At 53.7% G+C, this 19,958-nt stretch overlaps 1 protein-coding gene across 3 annotated transcripts in view; it reads right to left on the reverse strand.

The window, feature by feature from the left end:
- Positions 1 to 19,958, reverse strand: part of ABR (ABR activator of RhoGEF and GTPase) — a 171,888-nt gene that overhangs the window by 62,044 nt on the left and 89,886 nt on the right. For 2 of the 3 annotated variants that reach the window (XM_035027633.1, XM_035027634.1), the window contains exons 3-4: positions 7,296 to 7,394; positions 44 to 229 (exon numbers count right to left, since the gene is read on the reverse strand). In XM_035027633.1, the coding sequence (XP_034883524.1) occupies positions 44 to 229; positions 7,296 to 7,394 (285 nt within the window). Of the gene's footprint in view, positions 1 to 43; positions 230 to 7,295; positions 7,395 to 15,793; positions 16,237 to 19,958 lie in introns of those variants that run through there. The other variant, XM_035027635.1, reaches the window with a different exon arrangement.

The following is a 19,958-nucleotide window of genomic DNA, read 5'->3' on the forward strand; positions in this document are numbered from 1 at the left end:
ACGGAGGCACCGGATAAGGACCGTCCGTCGACGGAAGACTCACCAGCTTCTGGAAGAGGTGGCCCATGGTGACCTGGCTGTCCCACTGCTGCACCTTGGGGCAGAGGTTGTCATAGAACTCCTTGTGGATCTCGTAGATGTCCTGGATCTTGTAGAAGATGGTCTCGATCTGTTGGATGGTGAGCACGGGCTGGGAGGTGGTGGCTGTGGCCTTCAGGGGTTTCATGGGCTGGGAACCAGGAAGGAGAAAAGAGAAGGTGAGGGGCAAGAAACCAGATGGGCCACTGATTCGCCCTTCCCGCGGCTGGAGTGGTGCCCAGACAAGGCCATGGAGGGCAGGGCACCTGAAGTGTGGTTTGCATCGAGTTGCTGCTGTCATAGGCTCCAACGAGCCATGCCCTACTGCAAGGAGGGGGACCCTGACACCCAGGGCCTGGTCCGGCCGCCCTCCCAGGCCCATGGGTTAATGCCAGGACACGTTGCCCCCACGCCTGTGTCGCCCAAGGGGTCCCTGGCCCCCAGCCTGTACTGGGTCCGCTTATTGGTTTAACAGGATCCATGCCTTTCTTCCATGTGGCCTCATGTCCTTAGTTACAAGCTCTCTTGTCACACGTCCGTGGAAGGAAGGGTTGACTGGGAACTCGAGCCCTAAGCTATTTCCTTCCAAGAAACAGAACATGATTCTAGGATTTGGCGGCAGAGCCTCAAAGAAACTCAAGACCAATCTCAGCTACAATGACATTTCAAGTTCCCATCCCAGTATAGGGAGAGCGAGCAGGCGGCACGGATGCCACCGTCCTACCTCCTGCACCCACAGCAGACATTACTAGTCAATCACAGTGCTCTTTCTCACTGAGCTTATCTCCACCAAGATGCTCCAGGGGCTGCAGGTGGAGTGGATGCAGTGACAAGCAGTAACTCAGGACCACTCCCTAACGCTGGCGGGGAGCTGCAGTTGTCCTCTTTTTTTTTAAATCTTTTTTTTTTTTTTAAGATTTTATTTATTTATTTGAGAGTGAGAGAATGAGAGACAGAGAGCAAGAGAGGGAGGAGGGTCAGAGGGAGAAGCAGACTCCCTGCCAAGCAGGGAGCCCGATGCGGGACTCGATCCTGGGACTCCAGGATCATGACCTGAGCCAAAGGCAGTTGCTTAACCAACTGAGCCACCCAGGTGCCCCTGCAGTTGTCCTCTTAATGCCCAACAGGATTGTAGGAGACTGTAGGAGAATGGGACCTGGGTGCATTTTCTTCAGTGTGATTTTCTGTATTTTCTAAATCACCTAAAATGAGTAAATCTTAATTTTATAATCAGGGGGAAAAAAGCTATTAAAATTCATAGTTGAAGCAAAAAAACATCCTGATGTCAAAAGATGAGGAACTCTTCCTTGACTGGCCTTCCCTCAGCCCCAAAGCCCCCCGAAGATGCCTAGACTGCCCTCCAGAGGCCCTTCAGTGGACAGGGTCTGGACACCTGCCACTTAGAGAAAGTGTGGGACGGGCAGGCACATTTACGCAGAAGAGAGAAGCCTGAGTCAGACATGGTTAATGTTCTTCCTCTAGCTGAAGGGCTGTGTGGAAAGAGGCCTTTGACTTAGTCTGAGTCACTCTGGAAACCCAGGAACAGCCAGGAGAAGTCATGGGGGCAGGTGTGGACTCACTAGAGCTGACCCTCATTACCTCATGGGATTGGTTCCAGCCAGAGAAGCATTCTAGCCGATAATGGGTGACTCGGTACTGGACTGGATGGAACAGTGACATTAACAGAGGCCAGAGTTATATCCCTGGCTCAGTCTGAGAGAGGACCAGCAGCTCAAGCCACCACAGCAGCCAACTTCCAGCCACGCTTCCTGCTCTCCTCTCTGCCGGTGGCAGGGCCTCGTCTGTCCGTAAGAGGAAGTCCATCTACTCAAATACCCAGATGATACTCTGACTTCCAGCTCCTGTGTCCTCCCAGCTCTATAAAGTCCAGAAGTGAGGATAAAGGCAGGGAAAAGCAGAGCACTCCTTCTGACCCTCTTAGTGCTGGAACCAACTAACCCTAACGTCCAGGCTTTGCTAGGGCAGTAGGATGAGGTTTTCCTTGGTGCAGGCCAAGAGGTGTGGGTTTGAGTCTCAGCTCTGCCACTTAATAGCTGTGGGCATGTCACTTAGCATCTGGGCCTCCGCAGCCTCATTTGTAAAACTGGGATAATATTACCTTCTCAAGAACACTGATGGGAAGATCAAAAGCCATATTTATATAAAATATCAAGTATGTGCCTGGGACCCAGAAGGCAGCCAATCATGTTAGCTGCTACCATTATTATTATTCGCCCCACAAATAATGTACCAAGTGCCTAATCTGAGGCCAGACCAGGTATTCAGTGATTCACCACACACGTCCAGTCCCTGCCCTGTGGAGCCTCCCATCCAGTAGGCGAGACAGACAAAACACAAGGAAACTGTCAAACACATTATTTCCACCTAAGTGCAATGAAAATAATAAGAAGGAGACCTCCTGAGCCAGGGTGGGGAAGGACAGCTTCTCCCAGAAGGGAACATTTACTGTGAAATGGAAGCCTGGGGGCTCAGAGGACAGTATTCCTCAACGCCGGTCCCAAGGTGGGCATGGGCTTGGTGAGAGAGAGGAGCTGGAGAAAGCCAGGGAGCCCAGGTGCAGTGGGCAAGGGGCAAGGGGCAAGGGGGAGGAGCGGGGCCAAGGCAGGGCTGGAGGACCAGGCAGGGGCCAGACCAGGCAGGGGGAAGGAATGTCGCTTTTAAGCCCTTGTAATGACCCAGCTTTCCCTGAAGGGATTTAGGCAGGGGAGTGATGGGGGACCAATTCTCTTTTCAGGAGATTATTTTTCTGACTCATGATCCTTGCTCTGGAGAACATTATGATCCATTTGGGTAAACTGGACCAACGCAAATGAAATGATGTAGTGCACAAAGCCAGATAGGGCATTACCCATCTTGGGCTGTAAATACCAACCAAGTGGTCCCAAGGTTGTGCTGGTACAGCTCAGGGGGCTTCACAGAGGAAGTGACAGGAACAGGGCCTCGAAGGTTGGGAAGGTCTGAGCAGGTGGAGGGTGGGGTGTGAGTAAGCACACCAGGCCAGGAAACAGAAGGAACCAGGAGCCAGAGGAAGGGCACACTGTTCTCCCAACCCCACGTGGGTGGCCCCACTCAGCTTCAGGGCTCCCAACATTCTGTGAAGGATACGGAGCTGTTCCTCAAGATCGCTGTCCTAGTTTATCCTTTTTTCCTCCCCCCCCACTACCCCAGCCCCGGAGCCAGCAGAGGAACAAGTCAGCACAGGGTCCCAGAACCTCTCCTCCTTGCTCCTGCCTGGGTGCAATCCCCATGCAGAGGGGAATAAAGTACCTAGGGCGGGAACAGCCCTGGGAAGATGAAGGGTCAGGACTTCTCAGAGGCTGTTGGGGAAGTACTCATCGGCCACCTAGGTGAAGACAAGACCCAATTGCTCTGCTTCCTCCTCAACTTCCCACTCTGTCTACAAAAAAGGAAGAAATGGGTGCTCACCAGCAGCGGGTCACGTGGATGGGGCCTGCACTCGGGCTGTCAGAGGGTTCTCTGGACAAGGTTGGGGACCTTTGGTCTCAGCCCTGATTTTGCTTGGGGGTAAGGGAAAGTGGGGGGCGTGTGTGAGCCCCAGCTGGCCAGAGACCCTTGAAGGCAGTTACTTTTATCTGGTGAAGCCCTGAATCCAGGCCTCAGGGCCGGATGGCTATAAGGCAAAAGCAACTCAACACTGAGCTCGGATCCAACACTGTTCTTCAGCCCAAGGGCTGGCATACTTCTACCTCCTCCCAGAATCCTGCTGCAGAAAGCAAGGCTAGCCCCTGGCTCTCCATTTCATCAGGGGAGAAATGGATTCTTAAAAAAAAAAAAAAAAAAAAAAGGATCACTGAGTGACCTGGGGGTCGAGCCTGGCTCTCCATTTCCCACAAAGGGCTTCTCAGGAAGAAGGGCCAGGTGGGTTCTGACTCATAGTGGGACTTCACAGAGCCGTCTGTTGGCTCTGTCCCCCAGCAACCTGCTTTTGAAATGGGAAAGAAATCAGCCCACTTCCTCCACCTCTTATCCCAGAAGGCCTGGAGGCTGCTAACGTATCTCCTCAGTTACTCCTCCTCCCGAAACCCAGGGAGGGAAGGAAGCATCATTAACCTATTTTAGCGATAAGGAACCTGAGAACCCCAAAGCAAACTGCCAGAATGACAGGCTGAGAAAGGAGGGCCAGTGGGGCCCAGCGATGGGAAGTCCTGTAGCAATGGCCAGAGGCAGCCCCTGAGCTCACTTCCCACATTCCCCGTGGTAGGTGAGATGCAGAATGACACGCATTCGGGTTTGTCTCCCTTCCTCCATGCCCCACTTCGGCCCACTCTGTAATCTGAGCCAACCAGGAACCCGGAGGTTTCCATATTACCAAACCTTGCCCCAGCCAACAACCCAGGGGGCAGGAACAGAGGCTCTTGTGTGGGTTCCAGCTGTGCCTGTGCGTGCACAGTCTTGGGTACACACACCACACACACCCAGCCACCTGCATATCAGGAAGTGTTAAGTGAGAACAGTCTAACACAAACATGGTAGGAGCAGAGCCGGGGAGGGGGGGGATGAGTAGGAGATCTGGGAGTGGGCCACGGAGGGGAGAGATTTTCTTCCCCAGGGCCCCTTGGTCAGATCACCCCCCAAAGAGCAAAGGGCTCTAGCAACCAGGCAGCTGTGAGGGGAGGGCTCCTAGCTCAAGGAGGGGGGTGGGGAGGCTTGATTCCTTATCTCTGAGGTTCATTATCTGAGGGTGTGGCTGTGGAGGGTCCTGCCCCCTCTTCCTGGGGCCCAACAGCGCCAGCGCAGACCAGGCCTCCCAGCTGGCCTCTCCCCTCCCTCCTCCTGCCTCTGTTCAAGGAAGAACCAATCAGGGGCCCGCAATGAACAGGCTGGGGGCGGGGGGAGCAGAGGGAGGTGTCCTGGGTGGCCTCAGGACTGTGGCCCCAGCCTCACAGGTTTTGCCTTTGAGTCCTGAGCTGTTAGGAAGGAGAGGCAGGAAGGCAGTGTCTTGGGCCCTACTTCTGTTATCTTTGCCCGGACACACGGAAACTCACATTAGGCCCAATGACTGACGAGAAGGCACCTTGGAATCTATGAGGGGCTGGCCTCCTCCGAGGACGCGCCTCCCCTTCCTTCGGGGAAAGGCTGTGTTGACAGAAATAGGCTCCAACCTGCGTCTCTCCCAGCACTGGTCAAAATAAGAGCAGCAGCTAATGCTTTAGTCTCTGTTCTAAGAGCTTCACATACAAACTCATTTTGTCCCCACAACAACCCCATGAACAGAGTACTAGTATCAGGACCCGCAGTTTGCAGATGGAGAAAATGGGCCACGAGGGTTCATGAACGCGCTGAAGGGCTCAAGCGAGACAGGTCAAGCAGGGATTCTGACAGGCGGTTTGGGTCCTCTGTTGCAACTCCTCTCAAATGCGCATCCTTTTAGTAATGACAATGATGCCCCCTCCATTCGCTGTGGCAAATTCACCATTTCTGCGGTGTCCTTCACATGTGTCTGATGGGTCCTCTGCTTGTCCTCAGTTAATCTGAGTGCCTGGGTCCCCAAAAGGATCACCTGATCCTCTCAACCCCGTGAAGAAGACAGAGAAGGTCATGGGATTAGTCTCATCTTCAGATGAGGAAGATGAGGCTCAAGGAGGTTACTCATGGCTTGCCCAAAGCCAGTGGTTTTCCAAAACGACAGTACCCATGAGAAAGAACGTGGCCCAGTACATACGTATACATACACATATACAGACAACAAACCCAAAGTTAGGTGAAATAGTACTTATTCTTACTATGTGTGATGCACACTGCTATTTTCTTTCTCATTTAATAAAAAAATGCCGGTTCAACCTACGTTGATTTCATAATTTACTAATGGGTTCAGATGCAGGTATGAAAAACAGAGCCATGAGTCTATGATTAATGGCAGGTCAGGTCTCGCCCTAGTTCTGGCCCCAGATTGCAGTCCTCACCTATCTGCCACCCTGTCCATCACTTGAAAAACATTGCTGTGCCTACCGATAAACTCCCAGTGACATCTACCACAAACTGAGCCCAGGCTGTCACAAAGTATCTGCACATTTCTTTTCTTTTTCTTCTTTCTTTCTTTTTTTTTTTTTTTTAAGATTTTTATTTACTTATTTGAGAGAGAGAAAGAGAGAGCGTGAGCAGGGGGAGGAGCAGAGGGAAAGGGACAAGCAGATGTGAGGCTCGATCCCACGACCCTGAGATCATGACCTGAGTCGAAATCAAGAGTCAGATGCTTAACCCACTGAGCCACCGGGTGCTCCGAAGTATCTGCACATTTAGATAGTTATTCCTTGGGTAATAAATGCCAAGGTCTCTGGGACCCTGGGTGACAACATCTCACACCACAGCAAGTACATAAATGTGTACTTTACAATTCCTGTGAGGATAAGTTTCTACTCATCTACATCTACATTTCTTATTCCCCATGTCTCAGGCTGCAAAACACCCAGGGGGAAGAACTTTACATTCCCTACTTACTCTGCATAAGATCTAGCCACATCTAATGAGCACTTTCTTCAAAGGCAAAAACGCCTTACATCTTCTGCCTAATATTCTACATCTACTTCTACATCTTACGTACTTCTGCCTAATATTAATAGTACTTCCCTCCCAGTCTGAGTCTCACAATGCCTCCATCTTGGGAGGAAACTGAGGCACCTTCCCCAAGGGCTGGGGCTGGTCTAATGCTTAAATGCCTCAGAAACACCATGGCTATGGTGTTTCTCAAACAACACAGAAACCCTTCCACCTCACACTTCCTGCCACGGGGCCTGGGGATGGCCACGGCTCACTACTCCTGGGAGGGGGAAGGACTGGGACCAGGAAATGACAGAGAGGACTCAGCTTGATTGACTGGTAGAGACTGCCCAGAGCACAGTGTGGAGGCGGAGGCTGGGCCCCCACCCGGACTCCCACCTGGACAGAGTACTGTCACTGATTAAAAAAGCCTGTGCATGGTCATGGGCCATGGGAATGTTCGCCATCTCCAACCTGGTTGTGCTTCTCCCGCCTTTCCCAGGGCAGCTCATGGAGGGCTGGGGCTGAGAGGCACTGGCCCCTTTCCGGCAATGACCCCGGCCCAATGCCAAACGGTCAGCAGAGCAGTACAGATTCTGCCCGCAGGGAAGGACTGGTCCAGGTCCCCCTTCTTCTCCAACTCCAAATGGAGTTTTCGAGCGTGACACTGACCAGCAAGCCAGAGAGTATATACTCACCAGCAGCAAGGCTTCCAGCTGGTTAATGTAGATCTCTTCGCTGGCCAGGAACCCCGAGAGAACCAGCTTCCTCATCTCCAGGCCTTTCCCTGCTTCCACCTGTAGGAAAGCAAACCAAGAGCCAACAGTTCATGAGAAAGGAGGCTAACATCCTGAGTGACCTGTTTTCTTGCCTTTTTCTTCCTCTTTCATTAACACTTTTGTAGGGAATAGAAGCCAAATATATTTATTATAATTTGGAAAATACAGAATAAAAAAAGGAAAAACAATCACCCATATTTCTGCTGCTAACATATTGCTTTCTCTCCCACATTCTTTTTCCCACATTTCCTTATTTGTCGTCCACCCATCCATCTATTCCATCTTGTAATAGTGGGCAGGATAATAAAGGACCTGGCCTCACGTGTAGGGGAAGTTTAATGGGGGAATATAGACAAGGGAAATCAGAGGGACGCCTGGGTGGCTCAGTCATTTAAGCAGTGGACTCCTGATTTTAGCTCAGATCTTGATCTTGGGGTTGTGAGTTCAATCCCAGAGTTGAGCTCCACGCTGGGTGTGGAGCCTACTTTAAAAAAAAAAGAAGAAAGAAGGGAAATCACAGCCATGACTGAGGCAGGGCATGGTCACATGGGAGGACCCAACAGGGGCTGGAAGAGGTTCCTGGAGGAGTATAAACTGAGAAGAGGGATAGAGAGGATGAGATGAAGTGGCCATGGGAGCCCCATCTTGTGGGGACTCTGGCTATACCTCTGGCTATATCTTTCTGTCCCCGAGGGCTCAACCCCACAACAGAAGGTGCTAGCTGTGGGGTCCTCAGCCTCACCCCTGTCCTCCCACCATTTCCTAACTGCCTCATTGTGCAAGGCACATATCCTAACTGGCCTCCTCCCCACTCCAGAATTTCTTCTCCTCTATGGCGATCATGCGCCATTTAGCCTTGAAAGTCCATCTTGCTAATCTCTCACAAGGACTGTGTTCCACCCCTCCCTTCTGCTGTGGACCTTGGCTCTGCAGCCCAGATTCTTCTAACTGACCTCCGCCTCTCTCTCCTCCCTTCACACCACACACCAGAGCCAGGTTAACCTTCTGAGAACACCACCTTACACCTGATGCCTATCAGGAACTTAATATCAATACTGTAAAACCTTGCCATTTCCAATGACATGCACGGATCTAGAGAGTGTAAAGCAAACTGAAATAAGTCAGTTGGAGAAAGACAAATACCGTATGATTTCACTTGTATGTGGAATTTAGGAAACAAAACAAAGAGAAAGAGACAAACAAAAAACCAGACACTTAACTATAGAGAACAAACTGATAGTGGCCAGAGGGGAGATGGGGGTGGGGGGAGTGCAGTGGGTGAAGGGGATTAAGATAGTACACTTTTCATGATTGAGTAATGTAGACAATTGTTGAATCACTATATCGTACACCTGAAACTAATAGAACACTATGTTAACTATACTGGAATTAAAAAAATAGAAACAAAAATATCAACACTGCAAAAACTGATTATTTGGGGATTCAATTAGATCATTCATTCATTTATTTATTTGTTCAACAAATATTTACTAAATGCCCACCAGACTCTGTAGATACACCGGGAAGCAAACATACAATAATCCCTACTCTTATGTGGTTTATAATCTAGAGGAAAGACAGTAAAAACAAAAAACAAGGAAATATAAACATATAACGATGCACTGTGATATGGGGTCTGGCTTATTCTTGGCTTAAATAACCTTTGCTGGCTCCTAGCACTTCTCCCGACTGTGCCGACCTCCCCCTGCCCACCTCCCCTGCAGCCGGCAGATCTCTGGGTCTTCCCAACCTGCTGGGAGTGTTGGGGCCTCTGCACTTTGGTTCCTGCTACCCAAGATGCCTGTCCCGCCCTGGCTCTTCTCTGCAGCACAGACCCTCCGGCTTGATGCGGTGAGCTCTCTTGTGAACTGGCGGAGATTTGGCGGGGGGGGGGGGGGCTCACCTCTGAAGCAATGACATCACACTCCTCTGCACATCCCTGAAGGCCGGCACCACACAATACCCCTAGCACGTGGGCACCCCACATTTACTAAGCCTTGTAAGTTCTTTTCACGCGCCTTTAGCCCTCCTTTACCTCACTGGGCTGGGTACTGTATTTCTCCTGTATGCAAATGGAAGCAAACAGCACTTGGAAGAGGGAAGGGACGAGCCCAGGGTCACACAAGCCAGGAAGTGGCCGACCTGGGATTCCATCCTAGTCCTTGAATACCAGATTCCAGGCTCTCCCACCGCTTTAATGACTTCCTCGCTCTCACTTTCTTTTTCAAGCAACGGTGCTTAACGTAGAACCACAGAACCCTCTCTGGGCACCAGATGCATACCTTTTCTTAATTTAGCACAGGCTGGGAGAGTATATGAAGCTATCAGAAATTTCTGAAGTCCAGAGAAGAGTGGCTTTCCCCCAGCTGCATGACCTGCCCCACAGTGTTCCCACAGCTTTCCCACCCTTCCCCAGGTGAGGGCCTGAATCCTTGGCCTTCCATCAGCAGCCCAGGTATTGGATCTGTGCCAGCCAGAGGCTGCTGCCCCCCAAGTGTCTGAAATGTTACCTGACCCTGTGATAGAAAAACAGGGTCACACATCCCAGTGCCCCAAACCTATCAATACGTCACCTTACATGGAAAAAGGGATTTTGCAGGTATGATTGAGCTAAGGATTTTTTGATGGAGAGATGACACTGGATTACGTAATCTAATCACAAGGGACTTTATGAGGGGTGGCAAGAGGATCAGAGTCAGAAAAAGCAATGTGACCAGAGAAGGGGAGCAGGGGGAGGGAAAAAGACTGCAAGACTGGCTAGCTTTCAGGACCAGGATGGGGCCATGGGCTAAGGAGTACAGGGAGCCTCTAGAAGCTGGAAAAGGCCTGGGAATGGATTCTCGCCCCAGAGCTTCCAGAAGGAATGCAGCCCTGCTGACCCTCTAAGACTTGTGTGTAAGAGAATAAATCTGTGTTTTAAACCACGAAATGGGTGGTCACTTGTTTCGGCAGCATTAGGAAACCAGCGTGGACACTAAGCTTTAGGGAAGGACGATAGTTCTGTATCAACGGCTTCACACGTACCAGGCACCAGGCGCTGTTCTAAGAGCTTTCCAGGGATTAGCTCACGACCATCCCACACTCTGGAAGGTGTTGTCATTACCCCCTGAGGCACAGAGTGGAAACTCCCAGCTGCCTGGAGCGGTTGGCCTTCAGGCAGGAAGCACACCCTTCAAGGGACAAGGTCCGAGCCTGGAGCAGGGCCGCAGCCCCGGCCCCTCCTGGTCAGACCTGAGGCGGCCTCCCTGCACGTCGCAGCAGCTGGACCAATGGGAACTTGCCGTCCATGCTGGGGGCCAGTGTGCCCCTATGGCACCCCACCCCCCTCCTGTTCCCTGCCAACAGAAGATTCACCTGAGGGCCTGGCAAACATCTTGTAAAGGAAGTCACTTGAGGGACACTGTGAGCTTAAGTGGAGGGCTGGCTGGCCTAGGACCGGGACGAAGACCTGGTCACTGCAGCTCCCGCCACGCTGTCCCCCACCTTGGCGTGAGCACAGAGCCCATGACAGTCCCTGCGACAGCCCAGTTCAGCAAGACCTCTCCTCAAGAAACTCCCACCTTAGGGTCCAATCTTGAAAGAGCTCCCCAAAAGCCAATAGTCACCCCCAAGAGTCCCACTCTGGGCTACTCTCCCTCCGAAGTTTTGGCTGGCATGGGGGTGGAGGTGGTAGAAAGCATGTGAAATTAAGTTCTGCTCATGTTACCAACAGGAGGCCTGTTCTTAGTTACCACCAAAAACCTCTTCCTTTTTCTCTTTTTTTTTTTTTTTGCTTTCCTCATACCCCCATGTTCCTGGCTTAGAATTATCTGGAAATTCACAATTTTTTCTTCAATCCTGTGGGGCTATTCTTGTTTCATAAAACATGAGGGCTGGACATTCATTCATTCCTTCATTCAGCACTATGTGCCAGGCACTGGGAATACAAATACAAAGAAAAGGCGAAAGAGACAGTCTCTGCCCCCAGAGAGCCCTCCAGAGGTGGTGCCCACATGCAAGAATCCTCAGGGCCAGTTCCCCGAAGAGTTCAGGGCCCCCACAGTCTGTGCCATACTGCCTGTCGGTCCCCGAACACAGGGAAGCTACCTTCTGAGTGACACTCAGACTGTCTCCACTTCCTCCCCAAGTGGGGCTCATGAAATGGCAGCCCCTGCGGGCTGGTTCACTCCCAGAAGTTCACACAATCTGCTAGGCTGAAAGTCTGTCAGCTCGAGGCCCCCAAATCCAAGAGCCCCTCTGATAGGGACGGTACCTACAAGGTCAGGTTAGCTAGCTCTGGCCTGATCTTCTACAGAGTGCAGAGACTAAATATAACACTTCTAAAGGTTTGGGCCTAGGCCAAACCAAGATACGATCTGTCCAGGAACTGTGACCTCCTCCAAGACAATAGCGAGGACTGAACGGGCAGGGCCACCTGCTGTTCAGAGCCTCCGGCCAAGTGGATCTGCACCCGGCTCATGGGCCACACCACTTTTCAGGGAGCACCTGGCAGAATCTGTGCAGAGTAGATGCCACCGGGTCTAGGGGCTGTGCCCATGCCAAGCATCAGCATCAGGACAGGTGGCCCCTCTCTGAGCCAAGACAACGTGGAGACATCCAGCCATTCCTCCTCGTCCTAGCGCTAGGTACTGGGGAGCTCTCCTTCAGCTATTTCCTTAGCAGAATTTGGAGGGGGGGCAAAGCCCACTCTCCCACAGGCTGGATCCCTGTATTCCAGGCTCCCTGCTGTCTGAGGCTTTAGGCAGGTCCAGCAGTGTTTCCAAAGGCCAGGTGTTCATATCCCACCTTTACAGTTCTGTCATTCATACCACTTACACTACTGTCTACTTAATATCGTTCTTTACAACTGACTTCTTAAAAAGCCCAGCCTCCCAAGCATTATATTTGAAATCATAAGATATACAAGTCATATTTTTCCTAATACACGTTAAAATATAAACCTATTAAAGTGCGAAGAATACACCTAGATGCCACCTAAAATCACATCACATCTCAAATCATCCTAAGTAGGGCCCACACTCCAGGAAACACCCGGACACAGGTGGGGGGACACAGGCGTGGCCATCACGGCCCCCACATGCTGGGGGCCGAAGACACTGGGGCCGTTGAAACAAATGTGGGCGTTGCCGACTATCCATTAAAAACTGGCACAGAGGGGCGCCTGGGTGGCTCAGTTGGTTGAGCGACTGCCTTCAGCTCAGGTCATGATCCTGGAGTCCCGGGTTCGAGTCCCACATCGGGCTCCCTGCTCGGCGGGGAGTCTGCTTCTCCCTCTGACCCTCCCCCCTCTCATGTGTTCTCTCTCTCATTCTCTCTCTCTCAAATAAATAAATAAAATCTTAAAAAAATAAAAAATAAAAAATAAAATAAAATGTTTAAAAAAAAAAAACTGGCACAGAATAACACCTGATGGGCTAATCTGCATTACAAAAGGACTTTTATTACTGACAAAGGAGTTCCTTTAAATAGCAGCTTTTAGATAGCAAGGCCGCAATCAGCCTTTCGTACCTTTAAATAGAATTGTATGAAAGATTTTTGGAAAGCATACAACACTTAAAGGCCAGGAGGTGGTGTTGCTATCGGTATTAACGTGATTATTAGTTAATAGAGAATTAACTCCTCAAAAGGAAGTCTGGGTTGAAAGACACAGCAAGCTCCAGCCCCAGCTCTGGAGGAAACCACTGTCCTATCCACCTCTGTCCCCCAGGAAGATGAAGCATCTCAGAAATTACACTGCAAGCAGGATTGATTTATAGGACACATGCTCAGGGACACAGCCACTGTTGAAGGTAAGTACTCCTGAAGTAAAGTAATAGCCAAGAGAGAACTACCTTGGATTCCCACCAGCGGCTGAGAAGAGGCTATCGTGCAAGACTGCCAAGACCATCCAGGACAGGAACGCACTCTCCAGAAGTGCCCCTTGACCTCGCACATGCATACACACACATGCTCATACGCACGTGCACCCGGTCCAGCTCTGACCCAAACAGAAGTGGTCTCTCCTCCGAAGTTCTTATCCTTTTATCGGAACCCTGAGGACATTCTCGTTCTATTCCTATTATCTGTGCACTTGTCCCCTTGCCCTGAACTGTGAACTGTTTCTGAGAAAGGACCATGCCACCATGCCATGTTCATCCTGTCTCTTCCTCAGTGCCAGGCAGAGTGCTTTGACTAGAACACAACCTGACAGTGTTTGTTGAATGACTCAATGAGGTTCCTCCCCACCCCTCTGCAGCCACCCTGCTTGCCTGCTCCCTCTACAGCTGACCAAGCTTGGTAGAGAGTGAGGTCATCCTGGAGGTGTTCAGAATGAGACGAGGGGCCTGGAATTCGCCAACACTGTCCCCCAGGAAGATGAAGCATCTCAGAAATTACACTGCAAGCAGGATTGATTTATAGGACACATGCTCAGGGACACAGCCACTGTTGAAGGTAAGTACTCCTGAAGTAAAGTAATAGCCAAGAGAGAGGGCCCCTTCCCCCATGCTGAGACAAGTCCAGGAAAACTAAGGCAGCAAAGAGGGGAAGACTCCACCTAGGCGCTCACAGGGATCTGGGAGGATCAGGGTTTTTAGGTGTGATGTGTGCCTGGGCCTCCTTGGCATTGGTGTGCTCCCTCCTTGGAACACCTCTGAGTAGGAGAACAAGGCCGGGAACATGGTACCCCCTTTGCAGGCTCCACGGAGCCTCGCTCACTCCACAAATTCACTGCAGACCAGCCACGTCCCAAGCTGTGCAGTGTTTAGCAGTGACTACAACATGGTCCTTGCCCTGGAGGAAAATAGGACATAAGTGAGGAGGCAGATTGTCTAGAGTTCTGAGCAGACTGAAATACGAGCTAAGACCCAGGTATAAGCCAGAGTCTAGAGTAAGGGTGGATCCATAAGGCAGCATATGAATAGGACCCCATCTGTGCTGGGGAGGGGTTCTCAGAGAAGGCCCATTAGGGACCCCTACACCTCCCATCCCACACACTACTTAGCTCCCAGCCGGTGCTCTTGGTTCATTACCAGACCTTTCCCCATCCTGTTCCTGGTGGGGAGGTTACTCAGACCCTAACTACAGGGACCTCTGCAGGCTTAGTGGAGATGTGACTTAACCCCAGTGGTCTGAGCTAGCACCAGATGAGAGAACCAGGGGTGGGATGCTAGCCACCGCCGGCCTCCCATTACATCTCCTCTCTCCTCCGCACCCAGGCCCACAGCTAGAGCTCCACCCAGACACCGCACATCAGCCATCTCCTGTGGGTCTGTAGTCTGTTTTTCACCTCCATTAGCTCGCCCTCGGAACCACACTGTAGCATGGGTGTGGCAGGGCTGCAATCCCCATCTTACAGGAGGGACCAAGAGGCCAGAGAGGCTCAGTGGCAGCCTCCTGCCCACAGCAATGCTCCGTGCACCACGCCCTCTGGGGTGCAGACAGGCCCGGCAGGGAGGGGGGCACAGATGGACACTCTGCTAGGCAGCCTGGCTTGCAGTCTGCAAACTCCCTGCCATACATTCCCACCGGCCTTCCCTTCTGGCCACAGAACAGAGAGGAGGTGAGCAAAAGGCTGAGGTTAGGGCTCTCAGGAGGGGGCCGACGACGTGAAAGCAAGGAAGAAGGAAAGGCTGGACAGCACTGGTCCCAGGGGAGGAGACGAAGAGAAGGAAAGGGGATTGATGCACAGACTCCTGCTCCGCCTTCAAGGCAATTCCTATGACAGGACAGGCGCATTGCTGGGGAGAGGGTTCACAGCCCCAGAGTGGGTGGGCTGGGGCCCGGCAGATGCTTCTTGCCTACGCCCACCTTGGGAAAAGTGCCTACCCACCTGGCTCCTGCCTGGAAGCCAACTGTTATCATCCCCTTTTCAGCTGATCCAATTCTTTTCCTTCAAGGAAGCTCAGTGACCTCTGGCTCCCAATCTCTCCCCAGGTTCTCTCGCCTTAGGCCAGACTGATGAAGTCTCCTGGCGAGGAAGCGAGTGGCCCCTTTGGCCCGAACTTCCCAAGTGCACTTATCCTACTGTTGCCATGGAAACACTGAATTATGGCCTCCCGGTTTCAAGTCGGCCAGCTCCTCTGGGGCAGCAGGCTCACACCACTGTCGTGCCCACCAGGTGACTCATGTCACTGCCAGAGAAAGCCCCCAGCACAGCTGGCCCGGGGAAAACCAGCAGCCACTCGCGCGGAGGACAACTGGCCCAGGGGGAGGAGGCAGGCACTGCCCCTCTCCCCCAGGAGCAGCTGCCAGAGGGCTCGGCCCCTCGCACCCCCTTGCAGGCAGGCGCCCGCCCCTCGGGCCGGAGCGCGGTGCTTCCACCCAGCCGTGAGGTTTGTGCACAAACCAGCCATTTCTGCCCGCACACAGCTTGGGCAGTCAGAGCGGCTCGCCCTGCCCCTCCCCCGACAAGCATCCAGGGCGTGTCACATTCCCACCTTCACCGCCACCAAGAAGGGGGACCCTGAGCCGGGGCTGGTCGGGCTTCCCAGCTCGCACTCCTCCAGGAGAAACACATCTTCATCCTCCAGAACCTTGTCCAAAAAGCCTATAGCCTCCTCTTCCTCTTCCATGGCAGCCAGAGGCGCGGAGGGCAAACAGGAAGCGGGGTCCACGCAGCAGCCGCCGCCGTTGCCGCCGCCGCCCCGGAGGGAGGCAGGCGGGCAGGGAGGGGAAGAGCGTGCAGGGCAGGCCTAAACCAGCATGCTGGCCTCCCCGGAGTCAGTCCTGGCACCCGGCCACCGGCTCCCGATGAAAGGCTCCATTATGAACCTTTTCCTGCTGCCGCTTCCCGGCCCTCCCGCGCGCCGGGGCTGCGGGCCGCCTCGCGCGCGTCCCCAGCCGGGGAGTGGGGAAGCGGCGCTCCGGCCGCCCCGCCGCCGCCGCCGCCGCGAGCGCAGGGCTGTGACTGGAGGGACCGCGCGGCGCGCCGGCGGAGCAGGAGGAGGCGCCCCCGCCGGCCGCCGCAGCCCTTCCTGCCGTGCGTGCCGGCCCGGGCGCAGGCGGGGCCCCGCGCTCCCCGGCCGCCGCTCCCGAGCTCCGGCCGGCCGCCCCGCCGCCCCGCCGCCGCCGCCGCCGGCCCCACAGATCCCGCCCTTTCTGGGCTCGGAGGCTCGCGTTTGCTATTAATACGCAGGAAATGCACGACTCGACTTGCGAGGTGGAGCCGTTCCCTCTCTGCGGTCACCGGCCGGCGGCTGGCGGAGGCTTCTGGAGCGCGGAGGAGGGGTGAGGAGGCCGCAGACGGGCCGGGCGCGGGGGGAGGTCTGCTTCCCAGAGACAGGCTTTATTTACGGCCCCTCGCCAGAGCCCGAGCAGGCAGGGGGAGGAGCGGAGAGCAGCTGCCCGCACGGCCTCTGGGAGGACCGGGCAAACCTCGCTGTCACCTTGGGATGGCCACAAGCTGAGCCCCCTTCTCATCTCTGCCTCACGTTCTGACACCTTTGCGCAGGGGAGGCCAGGGCCTGGTGAGAAAACAGTTTCTATCACCACTGCGGCTGGGAGAACAAGGCTTTGTGCAAACGAGGCCTCAGCTGCCTCACCACAACAGAACCAAAAAGTGCCAGCCAGGCTCTGCAGCAGGCCCACCTTGGACGCCGCGGGTGCCCCATCTCCTACTCACAGATGCTGCTGGGATGAGCACTCCCACCTCCTTGGGCTCTTTTGCCTCAAGAGGGGCCTCGGCCCAGTGGAGCCCGCCCGACGGCAGAGGGTGCGAGTAACACCAGCAGCCCTTCCTGCTCCCAGCCTGCTTCCCTTGGCTTCCTCGTCGGCGGCAGAAGCCAAATCTACCCAGACAGAGAAGTCCACATTGTGACTGTGTAGGCCCCAGCCAGAGAGGGGCATGCTCTTACTCTCCCCGGGGAGGAGGTCAGGGGCAACCCCTGGGAAAAGCTCTTCCACCACACAACACCTAGGGCAAAGGTTGCAGACTCCAGCAGCCACAAGGGTGCAGGTAAGATCAGTGGAAGCGAGCCAGGTAGGCACCGGGTGGAGGGAAAAAGCCACCACTCAGCTCCAGCTGATGGCTGCTGGGGCAACGCTGCCCCATCTCAGGCTGCCCCATCTCAGATTGTCCTAGAGACGTTGGCAATGTGGATTCTTAGCTGATCTCTCTCCATTTAAAAACAGTGGCAGATCAATGACATTATAACAAAATGAAACATGGTGCAGTCTGAATGAAACACACCTGTGAACTGAATTAGGCCCACAGACAAGGTTGCTGCCTTCTTGCAGCTGGTTGTTTCTTTGAGGGAAGTTGTTGGGGGGCGGGGGTGGTGGTTTTCCCTGAATATCCCCTCTGTCCCATTTCCTCACCAGAACTGGCATCTTGGAAACCAATTCAGCGTCACCCACTACCAACCCACCACTTCCCTTTGTAGACCTGAACAATCAGGGCCACCACCTGGGTAGATCAAGTGGAAATTCAGGACTCTGGGTGGTGAGCCCTGAAGCTTCAGCCCCACTCAAGCCAACCCCCTCAATCTCCGACCAGCCCCTCAACAATGTCTCCAGCCAGGGATTCCCTTGAAATCTTCCTGATGCTTCTAGCTCACAATTCTCTTCCCTAATACACAGTTGCCAGGACCAGTCAGAGTGGCTCTCGGTGATGCAGTGTCTGAGCTGCCCATCAGTGTGTGTATCTACCACCAGCCTCCTTAGGCACGCGTCATATCCCCAGTCAGGTGGTAACGGCCACAGCGGGGAGGACTCAAACTCTTTGGAAATGAGTTCCAGGGGCTCCTGGGTGGCTCAGTTGTTAAGTGGCTGCCTTCAGCTCAGGTCATGATCCCAGGATCCTGGGGTCGAGCCCCGCATGGGGCTCCCTGCTCAGCAGGAAGCCTGCTTCTCCCTCTCCAACTTCCCACGGCTTGTGTTCCTTCTCTCGCTGTGTCTCTGTCAGATAAATAAATAAAATCTTAAAAAAAAAAATGAGTTCCAAAGGAAGGTCAACTCTGCACCATCCTGGGTCCACCTGGTGTCATTGCCTCTCCTTTCCACTGGGCACCTCAACTGAGAACAGGGCCCCTGACTGAGCCTCCAAGCTGGGTGGAGGGTTGAGGAGAGAGGAGGGAAATAGAGAAGAATGGAAATGGTTTACCCCAACCCCCCAGAAAACTCTGTGCAAGCTTTGAGTTTGAGATGGGGCTCCTGCCATTCTGTTAGAGCAGAGAATCTGTCCTCACCACTGACTCCCTGTCACCAAAGCTGAAATACAGACTGAGGGATTTGGGGTAGGCTCTTGGGCCCCAGGGCTGACAGGGTTCCACAGAGGCACACCCCACTTTACACTCCGCCCCCTCCCTCAGTCCCTGGTTTTTCCCTGTCTGCCTGGGCTGGGTTATAAATAGCCAGAGCACATCTGAAGGGCCCTTTCAGCCACAATTCCTCATTTGGTTTGGGCGGGCAAGGCTGCTCCCAGGGCTTGGGAACAACCGGGCCTGGCATTCCCCAGGGCACAAGTGTGCCAGCCCAGGGCTCTCTGCCAGCGTTTCTGTCTCCTACCCTGCAAGCTTCAAGTGCATGGCAGGACTGCCCCCACTGGTCAGACAAGCAGGTGGAACGGGAGAAGGGCCTAAAAGCCCAAGGGTCCCTCCTATGTCCCTTCCCCCACCCAAGGGAGCATGAAGTACCCTTGGATGTCTCCTGGAGTATCCCCATCTTCATTCCCCACGCCCCTAACTGGCAAAGCCAGATCAACACCTACTTCTTCCCCAAACCCTGAAACCTCTCCGAAGCTGCTCCCTAAACATCCAAGGCATCTCTGCTCCACCCCACCCCAGCCGGCTGGAAATTCCAGTGAGTAACTAGAATGCCCTTCCATCACCATCGGGCACACAGACACCACTCCGAGGCCCTCCGTCCTCCCCCTGGGGGGAGGGGGGAAGTGACTCACAAGTCCCAGCAATGCTCCCTCCCTTTCCCCCACAAGTGCCCTGAGCCAGCCTTGGACCTGAGCTTCCTCTCTGCATCCTTTATACTCTGCTGCTTCAGCCTGGTTCCTGCTCCTCCTTCCAGAGAAGCAGCCTGCTCCAAAGGTCTCCAAACAGCCTTATTCCAAAGCCTCCCTCTCCTACTCCGCAGCCTCTGCAGTCTGGACTTTCTCAAAGCCCTCAGGTCCCATGAGCACGCCAATGCTGCTCTTACTGCTCTGGCCTTTCTTTCTCCTGCCTCCTGTAAACTGGAGTCACCCACTCAAGACCCCGGCCTCAGCCCGCTGCTCTCTACCCTTGACGGCCTCCTCCCTTCTGGCTTCCAGGCCAATGGCAGCCCGTCACCATGTGTAGCTCCAACATCTTGCTCAGCTCCAAGCGTGACATCTCCACGGTCGGCTGGGTCTCCTCACTTGGAAGTCCCGCCAACAGCCCCTCAACTCCACATATCCAGACCAAATGACCCCTCCCCCTCCCTAAGCCAGCTTCCCCTTCTGGCTTCATCCACTTCTGTTGGCAGGGCCACCATCTTGCGACTCTTCCTTCCCTCACGCCCCACATCCCTTTTACCGAGTCCCTTTGGTTCTTCCTTCTTTTCCTCTTGTAAAGCCACCACCCCAGCCAAAGTTTGCAACATCTTGCCCCTACACACAGTCACGATCATGTTCCA

Source organism: Mirounga leonina, unplaced genomic scaffold (genome assembly GCF_011800145.1).
Source record: "Mirounga leonina isolate KUSES-001 unplaced genomic scaffold, KU_Mleo_1.0 Mir_200, whole genome shotgun sequence".
NCBI classification, from domain to species: domain Eukaryota; kingdom Metazoa; phylum Chordata; class Mammalia; order Carnivora; family Phocidae; genus Mirounga; species Mirounga leonina.